The sequence below is a fragment of the Gorilla gorilla genome, chromosome 13 (assembly GCF_029281585.2).
Source record: "Gorilla gorilla gorilla isolate KB3781 chromosome 13, NHGRI_mGorGor1-v2.1_pri, whole genome shotgun sequence".
NCBI classification, from domain to species: domain Eukaryota; kingdom Metazoa; phylum Chordata; class Mammalia; order Primates; family Hominidae; genus Gorilla; species Gorilla gorilla.
The window spans coordinates 126806727-126826540 of record NC_073237.2 but is presented as its reverse complement, the minus strand read 5'-3'; the positions used below and the strand labels follow the sequence as shown (position 1 = coordinate 126826540).

Genomic DNA, 19814 nt, shown 5'->3' with positions numbered 1-19814 from the left:
AGGTCCAGCATGTTCTTCTGGAGGATCCTCGCTGGGCTGCGACAATGACCCAGAGGCAGGTGATGCTCTGCCTTCCACTCACCCACGTTTGCTGGGACATGGCGGATGCTGCTGTGGATGCTGCTGACCCCCGAGTGTGCCTCCTGCATCACGCTGGTGTTGAGTGTGGCCACGCCAAATTTCCGGCCATTGATCACCCCAGTCATGCTGCCCCAGCTCCCCTGGGGCTCCCCTGTAAGGAAGGGAAAGAATGACAGTGCCACTGACTATCCACCCCGGGGCCCACAGCACAAGCAGGCTGTCATTCCCATTTCGTGAAGGAGTAAATGGAGGCTCAGAGAGTTCACCTCCACTTGTCCAAGGACACACAGCTAAGGGGTCATGGACTCAACGCCCAGGGGATCTTGGCTCTAAAAGGGAAGGGAGGCTGTTAGGAGGAACCCTGGGCTCGGGGCGGAGCTGGCTTCTAATTCTGGCTCTGCCATTCCTTAAAACCTGGCCACGTCAGGCCCCCAAGCCACACCTGAGTTGGCTCACCTATAAAATGAGAAGGCGGGACCACAAACTCACAGAAGACCTGTGGGTCTCTGAAATGCCAGGAGCCCACGATGGCGTGGCTGGCACACTGAAGGAGCCAGGGCACCGAGCCAGAGCCGGGTGCCATCACCTGAACAGCCCCATTCCATCGGTGCTGCTGGCTCCGGCTGCCCTGCAGCTGGCCTGGCCGGGTGGGCTGGTTTCCTAGCGGCTGCCCACCAGGCCGTCTGTGAGCAGATGCTCTTTAGCGCTAATCAAACGGATGATGCAGGCACAGGGGGGTGCTTCCTCTGACTAATGCGCCAGCTGTCTTGTTTAGGCAGATGGCATTCCAGGGGGCGAGAGACAGAAGTTAGCCTGCCTCTCCACTCACCAGCTCTCAGGGGAAATTGACAACAAATTGCCCATGATCTGTCAAAAAATAACATAAAACACTCAAGTGCTAGGATCCTAAATGGATGAATCAAGGGGCTGGTTAATTTGGGGTTCTAGGAAGCAGGGCCATTTCCTGCAGCCCATAGCTGGGGTTTGATGAGATTTGAAGCCCATCTGGGATGTTTCTCATCAGTATCCGATGCTCTGGGGCCCATGGGAGGGACAGGAGAAGGGCCGTGAACCTATCCCTGGCCTTTTAATAGGAGAGTGAGGAAGAGATCGGGAGCTGCAGATGAGAAGGCTGGAGCGTGACCCGCGCAGCTTTGGAAGGGGACAGGAAATGGAACCCAGGCACGGCAAGCCGCCGCCAGCTCTCTCAGACATGGAGTGACGTAGCAGCCTCTTGTCCCCCTACAAGGCCAGGATTGGGACCTGCCAGGCTGATGGGGAAGGAGGAAAAGCAGGTTTTCAGGAGGGAAAACAGGTTTAGAAGCTCCCAAACCCTGAACTCCCTTCACCCACCCATGCCCCTTAAGGAAATCGTCCCACAGAAATCTTCAGGGCCACACACAAAGATACGCAGCACGGTGTGGCTTTGGGGAATGGAAACTAGGAAAATAAACTACGTTGCTCATTTCACAAAGCCAACATGAATGAAGATAAAAAACGTTCCCATGGAATGATACGAAGCCAATCAAAAAGCTGTGGACCGATGTGTACCATAATTGGATGTCTTCCAAGATAGAGGAAGTAAAAATGGCAGGTTATAGAGGGTGTAAATTTGACATTTGTAAAAAGAAAAGTGTATCTCCTCTAGCCAGAGAAAACAGTGTGGAAGAATGTATCTCCCCAAATAATTGCTTAAGCTACTTTGGGTCACTGAATTATGGGAGAGAATTACCTTTTTCTTCACAGATTTCTATAGTATCTGGCCTTTCTACAGTTAACATATATAAAGGAAGAATATATGTTTCTATTTAAAAAAATAAGGAGGCTGGGTTATGGATTGAATGGTACCACACCACCCAAAATTCATACGTTGAAGTCTTAACCCCCAGGACCTCAGAATGTGACCCTATTTGAAGATAGGGTCTTTATAGAGTAAGTCAAGTTAGAATGAGGTCATTAGGGCAGGCCTAATCCAACATGACTGTGTCCTTATAAATAGGGAAGTGTAGACACACACAGGGAAGATGAAGGCAGAGGTGGGGGTGATGTTTGGACAAGCCACAGAATGCCGAGGACCACCACCAAGACCCTGGGAGAGAGACCCAGACCAGATCCTCCCCACAGTGTTCAGAAGAAACCAGGGCTGCTGACAGTGTGATCCTGGATTTGCAGCCTCCAGAACTATGAGACAACCAGTGTGGCTTAAGCCTCCAGCTTGTGGTGTTTTTTGTTTTTTGTTTTTTGTTTTTACCAGTAGCCCTAGAGAACAAATACAAAGGCCATGTACATAGCTCTGTGGTTTGGACTGGGGCCTGCCAACAGGAGAGGGTAAGAAGTGGGACGGGACGGGCGCGGTGGCTCATGCCTGTAATCCCAGCACTTTGGGAGGCCGAGATGGGCGGATCACGAGGTCAGGAGATAGACACCATCCTGGCTAACGCGGTGAAACCCCATCTGTACTAAAAATACAAAAAACTAGCCGGGCATGGTGGCGGGCGCCTGTAGTCCCAGCTACTTGGGAGGCTGAGGCAGGAGAATGGTGTGAACCCGGGGAGCAGAGCTTGCAGTGAACCGAGATTGCACCACTGCACTCCAGCCTGGGCAACAAGAGTGAGAGACTCCGTCTCAAAAAAAAAAAAAAAAAAAAGAAGTGGGATGAAGCCCTGAAATACATGGGGGTCTGCTTAGACCCAAGGCTAACTCTGAGACTGCATCTCTGGCTGGGGGGTCAGAGAACCACTGAACTTTCAGAGCTGCATAGGTTGGTACCCTGCCCCGGCCTGTGGGAGATAATGAGAGCAACGGCCAGAAAGGGTCCCACATTTGGTTGGCAGTGGGTTTCATGTGGATTTCCAGGGGGCCAAGTGTCAAGTCCCAATTCCAATTAGCTGAGAGGCGCTGCCTGGGAGGGCTCATTGGAGAAAGATTCTGCCATCGCATGTGGTGATAGATTAGTGATGTCTGCCAGGGACAGGGAGGGAGATGCATCGCCACACATAGAGAGTGTTCCCATGTGGTGATAGATTAGTGATGTCTGCCAGGTACAGGGAAGGGGACACATCCCCACACATATGGAGTGCTCCCTTCAGAGGCACAGGCCACAGAAATAATATCTTATGACTTGCCTTTATGCAGGTCTGAATCCATTTACTGTGGTTTCTCAGGATAGATCTTTTCTTAATTTTAAAGTTGGTCTGACCCAAGGGAGAAGGGAGCTGATTGAGGAATCGAGATGGCAGGGGTCCATCCCACCAGGAAGCCATTTCTTTTCCAACCACCTGCCACGGCCAGGCAATGTGTGATGCCTGGGACATGCACTGATGCACAGACTTTTCACAGCAGCCCCCGAGGGCACCGGGGATGCCCTTGTCTTCCTCTGCCTGCTTCCAGGGGCTGTGCAGTGTCCAGACAGAGGACATGCATTTGTGCCAGTTAAGCAGGAACAATCTGTGTTCCCTGTCCAAGATGAGCAGCAAACAGCACCTCCAAGATTCAGTTTACTCAACTGTAAACGGGCAGGGTAGGGGTTCATTCTGGGCTTATGATGAAGCAAAGGGAAGAGGTGGGGAGCTGGCAAGGCAGGGGACAGGTCTCCCATAAGCACCACACAGTCCCCATCGGCAAGAGATCCTGCCTCTGTCCACGAAGGTCCAGACAGGGATGCCCCATACCTCTCACGACCAGGAACACCCGGGCTGTGGCAGAGCCCAGGAGGTTGTGAGCGACGCAGTCGTAGGTGCCTGCATCCCCAGTCTCCACGTTCTCCAGCCACAGGCTCCCATCGGGCAGGGTCCGGAGCCGCCGGCTGGCCCGCAAGGGTTGACCCGCCTGTAGCCATTCAATGGTGGGTGTGGGCTCTCCAGTGGCCTGGCACCGCAGGGCCACATCATCCCCAGATCTCACTGTCATGTCCTGGGGCTCCACCTGGAACACCGGAGCACCTGTGGGAGGCCCAGGTGGCTTTTAGGAACATTTAATTATTTTTGCATATTCAAGTGGGATATGTTCATTTAGACACACTGGGAAATCCAGAGAAGCAGAAAGAAGAAAATAAGAACTGCATAGGATCCTTCCACCCAGTCATCGTTCCTGAATATTTCCCTCTAGACACTGTTTCTTTATGAAAATATGATCATATGGCCGTATCTGCTTTTATTTTATTTTTTGAGATGGAGTCTCACTCTGTCCCCCAGGCTGGAGTGCAGTGGTGCGATCTCGGCTCACTGCAATCTCTGCCTCCTGGGTTCAAGCGATCCTCCCATCTCAGCCTCCCAAGAGCGCCTGCCACCACACCTGGCTGATTTTTGTATTTTTAGTAGAGATGGGGTTTCGTCATATTGGCCAGGTTGGTCTCGAACTCCTGACCTCAAGTGATCCACCCGCCTCAGTCTCCCAAAGTGCTGGGGTTACAGGCATGAGCCACCACGCCCGGCCATCTGCTTTTATTTTTCCTCTGCAATAGATCGTAACTACCTTTCCATGCAGTTACATATCTGTTGTTAGTGGCTAGGTAGTCTTCTATTGCGTGACTGTATCGGGATTGGCTAAACGAAGCCTCTCCTATAGGACAGTTAGACTGCTTCCAATGAAGTGGGAGGCCATCTGTCAGAACTGCCTCTAGTTGATGCCAATGAAATGGGCAAACTCGTGCTCTGTCACCTACTGTGGGTGGCTCTCACCAAGTCACTCCCTGACCCTCAGTGTTCCCATTTGAAATATGGGGATGATGCTTCCTGTCCACTTACTATTATAGACCCTCCTGGAAGGCTAGTATGGAAAGGAAGGGAAAGGCCCAGTGCTGGTGAGGCTGCGGAACAAGCAGAACTCGCACACACTGCGGTGGAAATGCAACGTGGTTCAGCCAAGGTGGGGCGCTGTGTGCCTGTGTGTTCGCTTCCTGCAGATGCTGCAGCAAGCTGCAGAAACACAGGAGAAACTGTGGAGGCCAGGAGGCCCACATTAGCCTCACTGGGCCAAAGTTAAGGTGCCCTGCTTCCTCCAGAGGTTCTGGGGGACAGCCCATTCCTCACCTCTTCCAGCTTCCGCCCCACCAGCATTCCTTAGCCTGAGGCTGCAACAATCCATCCTCTGCCTCTGTCTCCACTTTACCTTCTCTTCTCTCTTTCTCTCTCCCCTGCCACACCACCCCAGCTCTCTGTCTCTCTCATTTTTTTTTTTTTGAGACGGAGTCTCACTCTGTTACCTAGGCTGGAGTGCAGTGGTACGATCTCAGCTCACTGCAACCTCTGCCTCCCGGCTTCAAGTGATTCTCCTGCCTCAGCCTCCTGAGTTGCTGGGATTACAGGTGTGTGCCACCACACCTGGCTAATTTTTGTATTTTTGGTAGAGACGGGGTTTTGCCATATTGATCATGCTGGTCTCAAACTCCCGACCTCTGGTGATCCACTCTCCTCGGCCTCCCAAAGTGCTAGGATTATAGTCATGAGCGACCATGTCCGGCCCCGGCTCTCTTTTATAATAATACTTGCAGCTGGGTGTGGTGGCTCATGCCTGTAACCCCAGCACTTTGGGAGGCTGAGGTGGGTGGATTGCTTGAACCTAGGAATTTGAGAAGAGCCTGGCCAACATGGTGAAACCCTATTTCTACTAAAAAAATACAAAAATTAGCCAGGTGTGGTGGTCTGTGCCTGTAATCCCAGCTACTTGAGAGGCTGACACAGGAGAATTGCTTGAACCTGGGAGGCAGAGGTTACAGTAGCCGAGATTGCACCACTGCACTCCAGCCTGGGCAACAGAGCGAGATTCCATCTCTAAATAAATAAATAAATAAATAAATAAATAAAACACTTGTGATAGCATTTAGGGGCCTCCGAGATAATCTGCTCACTTTAAGATCCTTAACTTAATTACATTTGCAAAGATTCCTTTTCCAAGTAAGGAAACATTCACAGGCCCTGGGGACTAGGACCTGGACATATCTTTGGAGGCCATTCATCAGATACTACCACAGCCAGTGTGTCCTAAAGTGGAACACATGTGTACTGTGAGACCTAGCGCTTCTGCTCCTGGATGAATACCCCAGCACAGGTGTGTGTGCGTGTTCACTGGAGGGCGTGCGTAAGGTCACAGCAGCCCTGTTCTTAACTGCCCATCACTGGAAACTAACCTAGAGTGGAATACATGAATAAACTGTGGTACATCCATGTAGCAGAAAAACATACAGCAATGAGAACCAATAAACTAATTCCATGTGAACAATATGGACGAATGCCACAAATAATGATGTGCAAAAAGAAGAGTCTATGCAAGAGCACGTGTGGGGTGATTCCACTTAAATGAAGGTCGAGGCCAGGCGTGGTGACTCACGCCTGTAAGCCCAACACTTTGGGAGGCCGAGGCGGGTGGATCACCTTAAGTCAGGAGTTTGAGATCAGCTGGGCCAACATGGTGAAACCCTGTCTCAACTAAAATTACAAAAATTAGCTGGACAAGGTGGTGGGTGCCTGTAATCCCAGCTATTTGGGAGGCTGAGGCAGGAGAATCTCTTGAACCTGGGAGGTGGAGGTTGCAGTGAGCCGAGATCGCGCCACTGCACTCCAGCCTGGGTGACAGAGTGAGACTCTGTCTCCAAAAAAAAAAAAAAAAAAGCCTCTAGAACTTTGGATAAGAACAGTGGAAGCCTTTGGCCTTCCTGCCTAGGGCTGTGCCCATCCTTACCCCACTGTGACCATCACAGTGGTTTTATTAGGGATGGCTGTGAAAAACAGCAGCTTTTGCCACCCCTGGGGGCTGCCTTGATGTGCAGTAGAGGATGAAAGTATGCCCTGAGAAATATCATCAGGAAAAGGGGCAAAACTGGTAGGAGCCAAAAGGGAAATGGCTGCTGTGCTGGCCTGCGGCATGGCCCTGGCTGAGAAGAGCAGGGACCCAGCCAGCAACTGAACGGGGAGAACCTGGAAATGAAGGAGCCACGGGCAGGGTGGATTGGCTCCCCACAATCCCTGGCCATCGTGGGAAATATGCACCTGTGCAGGGGAGACCTGAGGGGTACAAAGGACAGTAAACCGAGGCCAACTTGAAAACTGCCGGAACTTCAAATTACTCCACAGCCACGTTTTGCTGAGATTTTCTGTTTTTTTCACTTGTTTCAAGCATGTTGACAACTGCTCACAGAAGCATCCCTGTCAGCTAACCTGGGCAACATAGCAAGACCCCATCTCTACAAAAAATAAATAAAGTAGCCGGGCATGGTGGTATGCACCTGCAGTCCCAGCTACTTGGGAGGCTGAGAAGTGGGAGGATTGCTTGAGCCCAGGAGGTTGAGGCTGCAGTGAGCTGTGATTGTGCCATTGCACTCCAGTCTGGGTGACAGAGCAAGACCCCGTCAAAAAATAAAAAGGAAATCCTTATCAGATGACTCAAACATCTGTACTATCTCAGTTGGTGTCTGTTGAGTGTCAGTTCTCATTCAAGCTGAGATTTTTCCTTGTTCCTGGTATGATAAGTGAGTTTCAGTATGATAAGATTTAGGCTCTTATTTAAATCTTCCATCTTAGCAGACCTGGAACACTGCCAGGGGAAGGAGGTGCCACTCACTTCTGCCAGATGAGAGTGGAAGTCCGGGTTCCCTACGTGGCCTCCATGGACACCCGGGAACAGGGAGGGTGCCTCATTATTGCTGGGGATTGGTGGGAGTTGGCGCTTCAAGTGGGGCTCTGCTGGCACCATCCTGGCTGGGAGGGAGAGGGGCACTGCTTATTGCTCCCCACTCGGCCTGTGTAGGCGAGGGGCTTCCCACTCAGTGGTGACAGTGGTGACAGTTCAGTCTTGGTCAGGCGCAGTGGTTCATGCCTGTAATCCCACCACTTTGGGAGGCTGAGGCAGGTGGATCATTTGAGCCCAGGAGTTTGAGACTGGCTTAGGCAACATAAGGAGACCCTGTCTCTACAAAAAATAAATACATAAAAATAAAAATTAGCCGGGTGTGGTGGCACATGCCTGCAGTCCCAGCTACTTGGGAGGCTGAGATGGGATGATCAGCCGAGCCCAGGCTGCAGTGAGCCCTGATCATGTCACTGCACTCCAGCCTGGGCAACAGAGTCAGACCTTGTCTAAAAAAAAAAAAAAAAAGTCCTTATCAGATTACCTGATATCTGTACTATCTCAGTAGGCATCTGTTGTCTGCTTTCGTTGAGGTTTTCCTTGTTCCTGGTGTGTAAGTTGAGCTTCTCCTTGTTCCTGGTGTGTAAGTGAGTTTCAGTATTGTAAGACTCGGATTTTTATTTAAATCTTCCGTTTTTGGCAGAGCTGGAAAACTGCCAAGAAAAAGTGGTGCCACTCACTTCCGCCAGGTCAGCGTGGAAGCCCAGGTTCCCTATGAGGCTTCCATGGTCAGCCCGGAACAGGGAGGGGTGCCTCATTACTGCTGAGCATGGGTGGATGAGTGGAGGCATGCCCACACCGGGCCTCTGCTGGCACTACCCTGGCTGCCCACCTGGCCACACGGGGGAGGAGCTTCCCACTTAGTAGATGACAGTGGTGACAATTCTGTCTCCTCATTAGGTGTCACCTGACAGCATCCTGCTCCAGTGTGGGGAGAGCAGTGCCTCGGTACAGGGGTGAGGGTGGAAGTTAGGGGCTCCCAGTTGGTGTGATGATGGGGCAGGGGTGTTTCTCACGGTGTTTGCCTCCCAAGTAGCTGGGATTACAGGTGTGCACCACCATGCCCAGCTATTTTTTTTTTTTTTTGTATTTTTGGTAGAGATGGGGTTTCACCATATTGCCCAGGATGATATCAAATTCCTGAGCTCAAGCGATCTGGCTGCCTCAGCCTCCCAAAGTGCTGGGATTACAGACACGAGCCACCACACCCGGTTAGGGGCTGTTATTTACAAGTTTTCTTTCTTACTATGCTGTCCCTTTCCTAGTCCTTTGCAAGAGAGGACAGGCTCTTGTTGAGGTGCACGTGCCCCTGTGTGTGTGTGTGTGTGTGCGTGTGTGTGCGTGTGTGCGTGTGTGTGTGCGTGTGTGTGCGCACGCGCACATGCGTCTGTCTGAGCCCACTGGTGGTTCCAGGTTGTTGGCTTCTCAAGTATGCAGCCCAGGATATAAGGGACAAAAAGAAACACCAGGGAATTCACCACCATGCTACTCCTCAGGTCCCAAGATCGGTAGTCTATCCTCCTTCCTTTGTCTACTTTTCAGAGGCTCTTTATGTTTGCTTCTATATAAAGTCCAAGGTGTTTAGCTGTCCTTAGCAAGAGAAATAGGGAGAAGTGCATCTATACCAGCTCGTCTGGAACCACAAACCTATTCCATGCATGACAAAAACTCTCAACACACTAGGTACAAAAGGGGAACTTCCTCAGCCTGAGAAAGGGCATCCACAAAAACTCACAGCTAACATCACGCCCCATGGTGAGAGACTGACTGCTTTCCACCTAAACCAGGGAACCAGGCAAGGATGGCTGCTCTCGCTGCTTCAACTGTGTACCAGAGGGTCCAACCAAGGCAATAAGGCAAAGCAAAAAACTTCAAGGTACGCAGATTTGAAAGAAAGATAGTCAAACTGTCCCTATTCATAGATGATATGATATCAATTCAACTGTATCTCTACATATCAGCAATTACAAATCCAAAAATCAAAGAAAACAATTCCACCCAAAATAGCATCAGCAATAATAAAAAGACTTAAAATCAATTTAACAAAAATATAAGACCAGTACATTCAAAACTACAAAACATCACTGAAAGAAATCAAGATCAACATAAATGGTACTGGAACAATTGGCTATCCGTATGCAAAAAAGGAAGTTAGACCCTTACCCCACACAAAAATTAACTCAAAATGGATCACAGACCTAAATGTGAGAACTAAAACTACAAAAATCATATAAGAAAATGTAGGGCCCAGTGGCTCATGCCTGTAATCCGCACTTTAGGAGGCCGAGGCAGGTGGATTGCTTGAGGCCAGGAGTTCGAGACCAGCCTGGGCAACACGATGAAACCTCGTCTCTACTAAAATTACAAAAATTAGTCGGGTGTGGTGGTGCGTGCCTGTAATCCCAGCTACTTGGGAGGCTGAGGCACAAGGATTGCTTGAACCTTGGAGGTGGAAGTTGCAGTGAGCTGAGATCTTGCCACTGCACTCCAGCCTTGGCACCAGAGTGAGACTCTGTCCCAAAAATATTAAAAAAAAAAAAAAAAAAAGAAGAAAGAGAAAGAAAGAAAAGAAAAGAAAAAGACAACCTTAGATTAGGCCAAGATTTTTAAAAGGTGTAACCCCAAATACATGATTCAAAAAATACAAAATGGATAAATTTGGACTTCACCAAATTTTAACACTTTTGCTCTTCAAAGTCACCATTAAGAAAATGCAAAGACAAGCCACAGACTGGGAGAAATATTTGCAAATCATGTATCTGATAAAGGGCTACATCCATGCTATGTAAAGAACTCTAGAAACTCACTAGTAAAATAAACAACTCCATTTAAGAATGAGCACAAGCCCTGGGTGCAGTGGCTCACTCCTGTAATCCCAGCACTTTGGGAGGCCAAGGCAGGTGGATCACCTGAGGTCAGAAGTTCAAGAGCAGCCTGGCCAACATGGTGAAACCCCGTTTCTACTAAAAATACAAAAATTAGCTGGGTGTGGTGGCGTGCGCCTATAATCCCAGCTACTCAGGAGGCTGAGGCAGGAGAAACGCTTGAACCCGGGAGGCGGAGGTTGCAGTGAGCAGAGATGGCGCCACTGTACTCCAGCCTGAGCAACAGAGCCAGACCCTGTCTCAAAAAATATTAGTAACAATAATTGTTGTAAAAAAAATACATTACATAAAATGTATCATTGAACCATTTGTAAGTATACACTTCAGTAGTGTTGAGTATTTGACATTGTTGTACAATCTCCAGAACTTTTTTCTTCTTGCTAAAGTGAAACTCCAGACTCATTAAATTCTAACTCCCCCTTCTCCCCTCCCTGCAGCCCCTGGCAAGCTCCATACTACTTTGGGTCTCTATGCTTTTGGCCACTCTAAGCGCCTCATATAAACAGAATCATACAGTGTTTGTTTTTTTTGTGACCGGCTTTTTCCACTTCGCATAATGACCTCAAGGTTCATCTATGTTGTAGCCTGTGTCAGAATTTCATTCCTTTTGTTCTTTTTTTTTTTTTTTTTGAGATTGAGTCTTGCCTGTCAACCAGGCTGGAGTGCGATGGCACGATCTTGGCTCACTGCAACCTCTGCCTCCTGGGTTCAAGTGATTTTCCTGCCTCAGCTTCCTGAATGACTGGGATTACAGGCGCGCCACCACGCCCAGCTAATTTTTGTATTTTTAGTAGAGACAGGTTTTCACTATGTTGGTCAGGCTGTTCTTGAACTCCAGACCCCAGGTGATCCACCCGCCTTGGCCTCCCAAAGTGCTGGGAATACAGCTGTGAGTCACCGAGCCCAGCCCTAGAATTTCCTTCCTTTTTAAGGTTAAATAATATTGCATTGCATGAATGGGTGAATTTTATGGTATGCAAATTATAACTCAATAAAGTTTTTTTTTTTTTTAAAGAGGCAGAATCCAGGACAGTGATTATTGGGGCAGGGAGCAGTAAGCAGAGGTGGGCATGCTGGAGGCTGGGAGCCGGCACTGTCCTATTTCTTTGATCTGGTTGCTGGTTAACTGGGTGAGTTCGCATTGCAAAAATTCACGAGCTCTGCACTTAGGATCCTGGCTCTTCTCCACAGGTGTTCATCTTCAATAAAACATTTTCTACAGAATCCCTATTGAGACAACTTCACAGTGTTATTCTGAGGCTCAAGCAGCGCCTGGTAAACTACGAGCTGCTTGGCACATGCGAGAGCTCTCTCGGTGATCCTGACGGCTGCTCTGAGTTTTAAGTGCCCAGCTGCCCCAGGCCCAGGTTGCCAGGTTTTCTTTAGCTCAGTCCTGAGTCTCAGTCACCCCACATCTGGGAAACATTTGGTAGGATTCAATGTGTGTTCCAAGTAAGTATTAATGAAAGAATTCCAAGTCCCAGCCCTGCCGTCTGCCCTCTAGGCTGCACACGCCACCGCTGTCCCCGAGCACACTTCCCACGTCCCCACTCTGCTGAGGCCGAGACTCACTCTGCAGGACGAGGATCACCACTTTCTTCGCCACGCCCATCTCATTCTCTGCCAGGCACTGGTACTGTCCCGCATCGTCCCTCTGCAAGTGGGCACAGGAGAGGGGGCATGGTGCTCAGAGAAGAAGATGAGCGGCTCAGACAGTTGGGTAGGGGACTGAGGGCAGCCAGCCAGCAAGGGGCTTAGGTTGTGAACCAGCCAGAGACACCTGATCCCCCGCAGAGCATCAGAAGGGCCTCTGTGACCACTTGTCAGCAGACATGCAAAGAGAATCCAGCCCCTTTTCACACCCGAAAACAGGGGGCTGTGACTAAGGTCCTTGTTGCCTTAGGTGGAACAACTTGCTGGAAAAGCATGGTGTAGATCCACCTCTTCCAAACTGTGTACGTTGAAATCTTACTGTCCCATGGCACATTATTTGAGACTCCTTGGAGAAAAGGGTTCCATGGTCAAGTAAGTTTGGGAGACATTGAGTTGACAACATGTTATGGTACTTTGGAAATCAATAACTATAGGAAAACAAGAACATTAGACACCTGTGTTGTATGAACAGGATGGCAGTCTGAACTGCAGGACCTCTCAGGGCATTTATTGTGCCAGTGTGCAAAGTGAGTCTTCCAGAAGGGAGATGGTTTGCAGCGTTTCCCTAACAGGTGGCCCACGGATATGTGATGGAACTCAGGTGGCGCGCTGGCTCACATCACTTCTGAGTGGCAGCACCACCATCAGATGGGCCTGGGGCAGCCTGAGGCCACGCCCACTCCCAGAAGATGGTATCTGGGGGGCCACACCCAAGGGACTGGGGGGGATAGCATGGCACAAAGTTAAGAGTGTAGGTTTGGAGGTCAGACCAACATGGGACTGAATCCCAGCCCCACTGCTTACTGCCCTGAGCCCATTACTTAGGACATTTTCATGCCTCTGGAGCCTCAGTTACCCCTTCTGTAAAATGGGAGTGATAACTGCTAGGATCTTATAAGCATCAAATGGAATAATGCTTGCTAAGTGCAAGGCCCCGTGCCTGGCCCACAGTTAGTACTCGGATAACAGGAGCCATTATTACCACTGCTCTTACTACTGCTCTTATTACTAGTCCTATTATCATTACTACCCAGAGAAAGGCTCCCAAATGGGTGAGATCAAGGCCCCTAAGATGAACTTGAGTCAGGACTGACTTGGGGATTTCTGCACAATCACCAGAACTTGAGACACAAAAGGGAAGTTGAGAGGGGCTGCCCCAGGGCCCAAGACTGGAAACAGCACGGGGCCTGAGGCAGGAGACCTGGGGGTGGGGGCGCTGCCTCCTGCACTTATTGGTTGTGGGCCTCTCTGAACTTCAGTGTCTTCGTCTGTAAATGTGGAGCACTATTACCTGCCTACCCTGCCCCCTGAGGTTGTTAATAACAACATTTTGGAGGCATTACCCACAGATCACTCTTAAATAATGGGTATGAGACATCTCACTGATTTCTAATTACAATCCTATGAGGTAGAACTAATTCGCTCCATTGAATGTGTGGATGACGGAGGAACAGAAAAGCCTGGTGGCTGGAGGTCAGTATTGGTGGTAGTGGGAGGATATCTGAGGAATGGGCAGGGAGGTGCTTTGTACACTGCAGAAGCAGAGGGGGCAATATGAAGAACCCTCTTGAGCAATCAGAAAAAGCGTAGAGTTGTCCTCAGTGGCCCCACCCAAGGTGCCAGGCCCCGCCTTGCCTCAGTCCTGCGGATGGTCAGCGAGCCATTCTGCAGCTGGTGCCGGAGGTGGCTGCCCCGCAGTGGAAGGCCATCTTTGATCCAGCGGATGTCTGGCACTGGGTCTCCACGCACCACACAGTCTAGCTGAATGCTGCCTCCTACAGGTTCCACCAGGTAGGAGAAAGCCTCCCCTTGTAGGACAGGAGCCTCTGCATGGGGTGACATCGAGCAAGTTGTCAGAAAAGAGGTTCCCTGCTGGCTCAGCCTCCCATAAACCCCAAAGGTCTGCCCAACTCCTGCCTCCAGGGGCCTCCAGAGGCTCCTGCTAGCACAGCGTGGTTGTGTTTAGTCAGTGCATCAGGAACAGCAAACAGTGTTCAGGTCATGGGTCAAGTCACAAAGACTGGCAAAGACTTTCCAAGAACTGTGCTGAGAATCATTTGAAGCTGAATGAGAACAGTGCTGTGATTGATTAGTGATGCCTGAGATGGGCACAGGCAGGAAGGCAGTGTTACGCGTGTCATATACTTTCTTTCACAGATGGATTACACTAGCAGCAGAGTACCTGCCAGGTACTTTGGAAATCAATAACTATAAAAAAACAAGAATCCTAGACACCTCTGTTGTACAGAGCAACACTATGAGATTCATGCTAATCTCAAAACACTCTTGGATGCTCTGGACTGGCTTATATCCTTCCTGGTTTCCTGAGGTTGGATCTACCAAAAGCTGCAGTTCTCTTTTGGTGCCTGGGGCTGCTCATTCCCCCCATCCAGCCCCACCCATCCTGAGGTTGTGCAAACTAAGACACGGCGTCACCGAGGGCTCCTGTGCTACTCCTGGTGGATGAGTAGGTCATAGGGGACAACTGGCTGGCTGGCAAGCTTCTGGCATTTTTCTGCCAGGATGCCCTGGCCTCCATGCTCTCCTCCTACCCTGGCACCATCCAGCTGCAGGTAGTGCTGTAGGGCAATTGGTCAGATTCCAATTCTACCTGCAGCCAGGGTCGTCTTGGGAGTGTCAAAAATACTGATGCCTAGGCCTCACCCCAGAGAGGCTGGTTTACAGAGTTGGAGGTAGAACCTGGACTTCAGAAGTTAAAGTCCCCCAGGGGATTCTAACGTGCAGCCAGGGTGGGGAACCACTAGCTCAGAGGACAGGAGGCTGGGTTCTTAGGAAACCAATAGATTGGGTCCCAATAGACTGGAGGTCTTGAGAGAGAAGCCACCTGGGGAATGTGCCCTACCCTTCACGTGGACGAAGCTGACCGCCTGCGTGCGGCCCACTCTGTTCTCCGCCCAGCAGACATAGGTCCCGCTGTCTTCTCTGGAGACAGCGGCCCGCTGCAGCGTGCTGCCTCCATCCTGCTCAGACACCCCTTCTGTGGTGGAGAAAGAGAAGTCGGGTGCAGGTAACTCCTGCCCTAAACACTTCCCTGGTGCCTGGGTACCTGCAGGAACTTAATAAAAATGCAGAAACAGATGGGAGTCCCGGGTGAAGGTTGATCAAATCAGACACGTTCCTGGGAGGCACAGGCCACACTGGAGGCTGCGGTTAATGAACCTGCCTTCTACCATTTTCCAGTGCACACTGTGTTTGATAAACGGTCAAGGGCAGGTTTTTGGGGGCCTCTCAGCACAGGACACTTACTGAAACACTGCCATGATTTCTAGAGAGAAGGATTCTTTTTTTTTTTTTCTTTGAGACAGTTTCACTCTTGTTGCCCAGGCTGGAGTGCAATGACGCAATCTCAGCTCATTGCAACCTCCACCTCCCAGGTTCAACCGATTCTCCTACCTTAGCCTCCCATGTAGCTGGGATTACAGGCATGTGCCACCACGCCCAGCTAATTGTGCATTTTTAGTAGAGATGGGGTTTCACCATGTTGGCCAGGCTGGTCTCGAACTCCTGACCTCAGGTGATCCACCCGCCTTGGCCTCCCAAAGTGCTGGGATTACAGGCGTGAGCCACTGCGCCCGGCCGAGAGAAGGATTCTAATGATGAACTTTTCCTTTGGGGTGGGCCATCACCTCTAGGAGAGGAATACAGACAAGCAGTACCATCAATTGGGCATCTACTCCAGGCCAGGCCTGTGCCGAGCACGGCCCCTCCATTGTCATTCTGTCCTCAGGACCCCTGGTTATGTCCATTTGACAGATGGAGAGCGGCGCTCAGACAGGCCAAACTATTATACCTGCCCAAGGTCCCTCCCCAGGAAGTGGTGGGGCCCAGCAAAGCCTTCACCACAGGTGTGCATGGGTATTCCACACCTGGGGACTCAGAGTTAGGAATGTGTGATGTCATATCCTAATGTAGGAAAGTATCATTTTGCAGTGGAGGGGACTTAGCAATTTATCAATTCAGCAAACACTGAGTACCCAGCAGGTACTTCACAGGCCCTGTGTCTCCCTAGACATCACCTGGGTTTCCGGTAGGAGGACAGAGTCCCCACGGGCCCCCAGAAAAGGGGTTTGCTGAGGGTCCCACAATGGGAGCAGCAGCTCTGGACTAGAACACAGGCCTCCCCTTCCTGGCCCTGAGGTCTCTGGGTTGAGTCTTCTCAGGTGGCCTCTTGCCAGCTCTGATATATGGCTTGTCACATATGGCCACAGCTGGGTTTGCCCTGTCCCCCTACATAGGGCCACGTTGGAAGACCCAGAACCAACAGGGCTGGCTGACAACCTCTTCCTTTCCACTAGGTTGGGTCTCCCCACCTGCCCTCCCTTCTTAACCTCCCAGTGTCCTGGCTCTCTGTCCCACTCATGCCCAGCGGACCCAGACCTGTGACTGGCCGGTCGTTGACAGTCCAGCCAATGCGAGGGGTGGGGCTGCCCCGGGCTGCACAGTGAAGCCACAGCCTGTCCCCAAGGCGCAGGCTGCGGTCCCCAGGCAGGGTGGTGAACACAGGCAGTGCCAGGATGGTGAGGTGCACACGGCGGCGGGCCCGGCCCACGGCGTTCTCAGCGGTACAGGTATAGGTGCCTGCGTCCTGGCCCTGTGAGCAAAGAAAGGGGTTGGCCGGAGAACTGCCCCCACCTCGGCATAGGTCAGGATGCCCCTGGCCCTTGAAGGTTCTCATGGACCATCCAGCCCAGAGAGGGGAAGTGACTTGCCCAAGGTCACACAGCTAGCAAACGGGTCAGCATCACCACCGCGCCCCTGCCCTGCCCTGCCCTGCAGCGTTCACACGCTCTGCTGCTTCATAACCCCAGCCCTGACTGCATGATCGCAATAGCCAGTGCTTACCAAACACCTACTGTGTGCTGTCCTGTCCTCAGAACTTGACCTGCACTGCAGGCCTTGCTTTTGGTGCCCTGATAGAGGGCCCAACAGGGGCTCCAAGAGGAGGAGTTTTATGGTGCATTCAAGCAGGGCCGGTGCGCTCACCACTGCACCCCCAGGCTCCCTGGGTGGCCGGGTCCAATGCCTCTGACCCCTCTAGGTGTGTCCACTGAACCCATCTGGAGAGGGTCTCATCACAAAATTGCAGAATCTGATGAGTGCTGAGGGGAAGGGGGTTGGGGGTCCCACCCATACCCCTGGCTCAACACTCCCCAAAACCCAGAGGACGGTTAATGCCAATGCATGGTTGACAACAACTGGGTAGACTTTCAGGACACAAAGTCATCGCCGTATCCCTGAGCCCCAGTCCGAGTTCCCTCCCTTCCCCAGGAGCTGGCTGCCGAGGTCCAGGTTCAAATTTGGGTTCTGCCTCTTGGCAATGGTGGACAACTAGGTACACTTTGAGCCTCAGTTCTGGCCGTCTGTACCCGGGATGGTGACACTGATTTCCCCAGGCTCCCAGGGTTAAAGGCTGCACAGTGCTCAGCGCAGAGCATGACAAACAGGGGTCTCAGCCATTATTCCCTGCTGTGCCCCTTGGGGCAGTGCCTCACCTCCAAGTTCTTCACCAGCAACTCCCCAGAAGGCTGGATGGTGAACTTCCCCTCGGCACCCGACACAGGCTGGCCATCTTTGTCCCAGGTGATGTTGGGCTCAGGACTGCCCCTCGCCTTGCAAGGCAAGAAGGCGTGGGAGCCTTCGGTGGTGGACAGGTCTGGGGGGCCATTCTCGATCACTGGTGGGACTGCAGGCAGAGGGAGGCCCACTCAGAACCGGGGCTCAGGGAGGCGGCTGACACCATCCCGGGGCCCTTGGCCTTTGGCCCAGCCCTTCAGCCCTCCCTGGCCATCAGCTGCCCCCTCCAACTCCCTAGTCATAGGCCATTGCCCGTGCTCAGGATGATTTGGGGACTCCCTGAGTTTGGTGTAGCTGTGACGGTGATTCCATTGCACCTGTGCACACGTGTACACACACACACACATGCATGCACATATACACGCACACACACAAAAGACTAAAAGCCGCAGGACAGAGGCCTTGGGCAGGGTCCACTTGGACCTTGTACTAGGCCACCTCCAGGAACAAAAGCAGGGCAGCTGTCACAGAGCATCCCTGCGGAGGAGCTATGCTGGGCGGAGTGAGGGTCACTGGCTTGGTGTCTGGCTGGTCTGGTGACCAGCGATGCTACAGGTCCGAGGGGAGAGGAGCACGCTGGACAAGGAGAAGCAGAGGAAGCCTGGAGCCAGGAGCCCCTCTGAGTTCACAGCCAGAGTCCGACTCCAGCCCTACATAGCTGCGGGCGGGGACAGCCACTGAGATACCACAAAGCAGGCCACGGGGGCCAAGACACGACCGGCCCGTACTGAATATTCCCAGCAGACTTTGCAGATTTTTGGCCAGTGATGCCACCTGATCTTTGAAGCCAATGATTGATCAAACTAAGGGAAGGGCACATGTAATTGTGTGTGTGCCAGAGCAGGGCCAGAGAGGCTACAGCTACTGGAAACCAGAATGAATGAGGGATGCTAGACTTGTGTTCCACAGGGCCAGAGAGAAGGCAGAGGGGATGGGAGTTTATGTCTGAAACCAGAACTCAGGCGCACAATGAGAGATGTTTTCCCCTTAATTCCTTCTAGAACTATAAGCAGTGTGTCCTGCCAGGCAGGGAAGGGAGAAGCCTGCAGAAGCCTCAAAGCCCCTCAGTTGCCAGGGCCCACCTCAGCCCCGTCCTCACTCCCACCTTGCACCACCAGCCGCGTCTTCCCCATGGCACTGCCCGCACTGTTCTTAGCGATGCAGAGATAGTTTCCAGCATCCTCTGGGCTGGCATGGGCAATCCGCAGCTGTCCGCCTGGTAGGACCTGGGTACTCACTCCTGAACGAGGAAGAAGAAAATCGGGGGCCTGGCAGCTGGGACTGGGGACCCCCGAGGTGGGCAGATTGGGCTATTCTGTCTCACAGGCAGCAAATGACTTGCTGGGGTCACAGAATGACCAAGGGACAGAAGGAGCCAAGAAGCCTGACCCTGAGCCCAGCTCAGCTGCCCCCTCCCGACCTCCCAACTCAGCCACCGAGTGCTCAGATGGCATCTCAGGCCATGGTGACAGGAGAAGGGTTGGGGAGGGGGAGGCCAGAGCAAGGGTGGGGGAGTATCTGGGCAGGCCAGGGGCTTTCCAGGACCTCTCGGCAGGTCTGCGGGGTCTCCCAGGGCAGGAAGCAGGACCCCCCCAGGCCCACGCTCTTCTCTTCCCTTCCCAGGCTGGCTGCCAGGGGCCCTCACCAGTAGCGACGTTGAGCCCTTCCTTCTGCCAGGTGATGGTCGGCCGGGGGATGCCTGAGGCCTCGCAGGGCAGCATCACCTCCTCCTCTGCCACTGCCCGAACCACGCTGGGCAGCGGCTTCACCACCGGGGAGGCTACAAAGGACAGTGGTGCAGAGGGCCCTGAGAATGTCCTTAACACAACTCCTCCAACCAGGGGGCCTCAGAGCATCAGAGAGAGAGGCCTCTAAGGAGAACGGGGGTTCTAGAAACATCGGCCACAGTAACAAGGACGCCATGGCTGATTCTTTTCCTGCCAAAGAATCCCATGGGAGACAGGTCGGGGCCTCTGA

General features: G+C 52.0%; 1 protein-coding gene across 1 annotated transcript in view; it reads right to left on the bottom strand.

The window, feature by feature from the left end:
• The window catches only part of HMCN2 (hemicentin 2), a 170223-nt gene that overhangs the window by 11235 nt on the left and 139174 nt on the right, over positions 1-19814 (bottom strand). The window contains exons 79-87 of the mRNA XM_055351348.2: positions 19483-19617; positions 18943-19077; positions 17756-17946; positions 16641-16854; positions 15106-15240; positions 13878-14068; positions 12162-12243; positions 3753-4022; positions 83-232 (exon numbers count right to left, since the gene is read on the bottom strand). Of these exons, the coding sequence (XP_055207323.2) occupies positions 83-232; positions 3753-4022; positions 12162-12243; positions 13878-14068; positions 15106-15240; positions 16641-16854; positions 17756-17946; positions 18943-19077; positions 19483-19617 (1503 nt within the window). The remainder of the gene's footprint in view (positions 1-82; positions 233-3752; positions 4023-12161; positions 12244-13877; positions 14069-15105; positions 15241-16640; positions 16855-17755; positions 17947-18942; positions 19078-19482; positions 19618-19814) is intronic.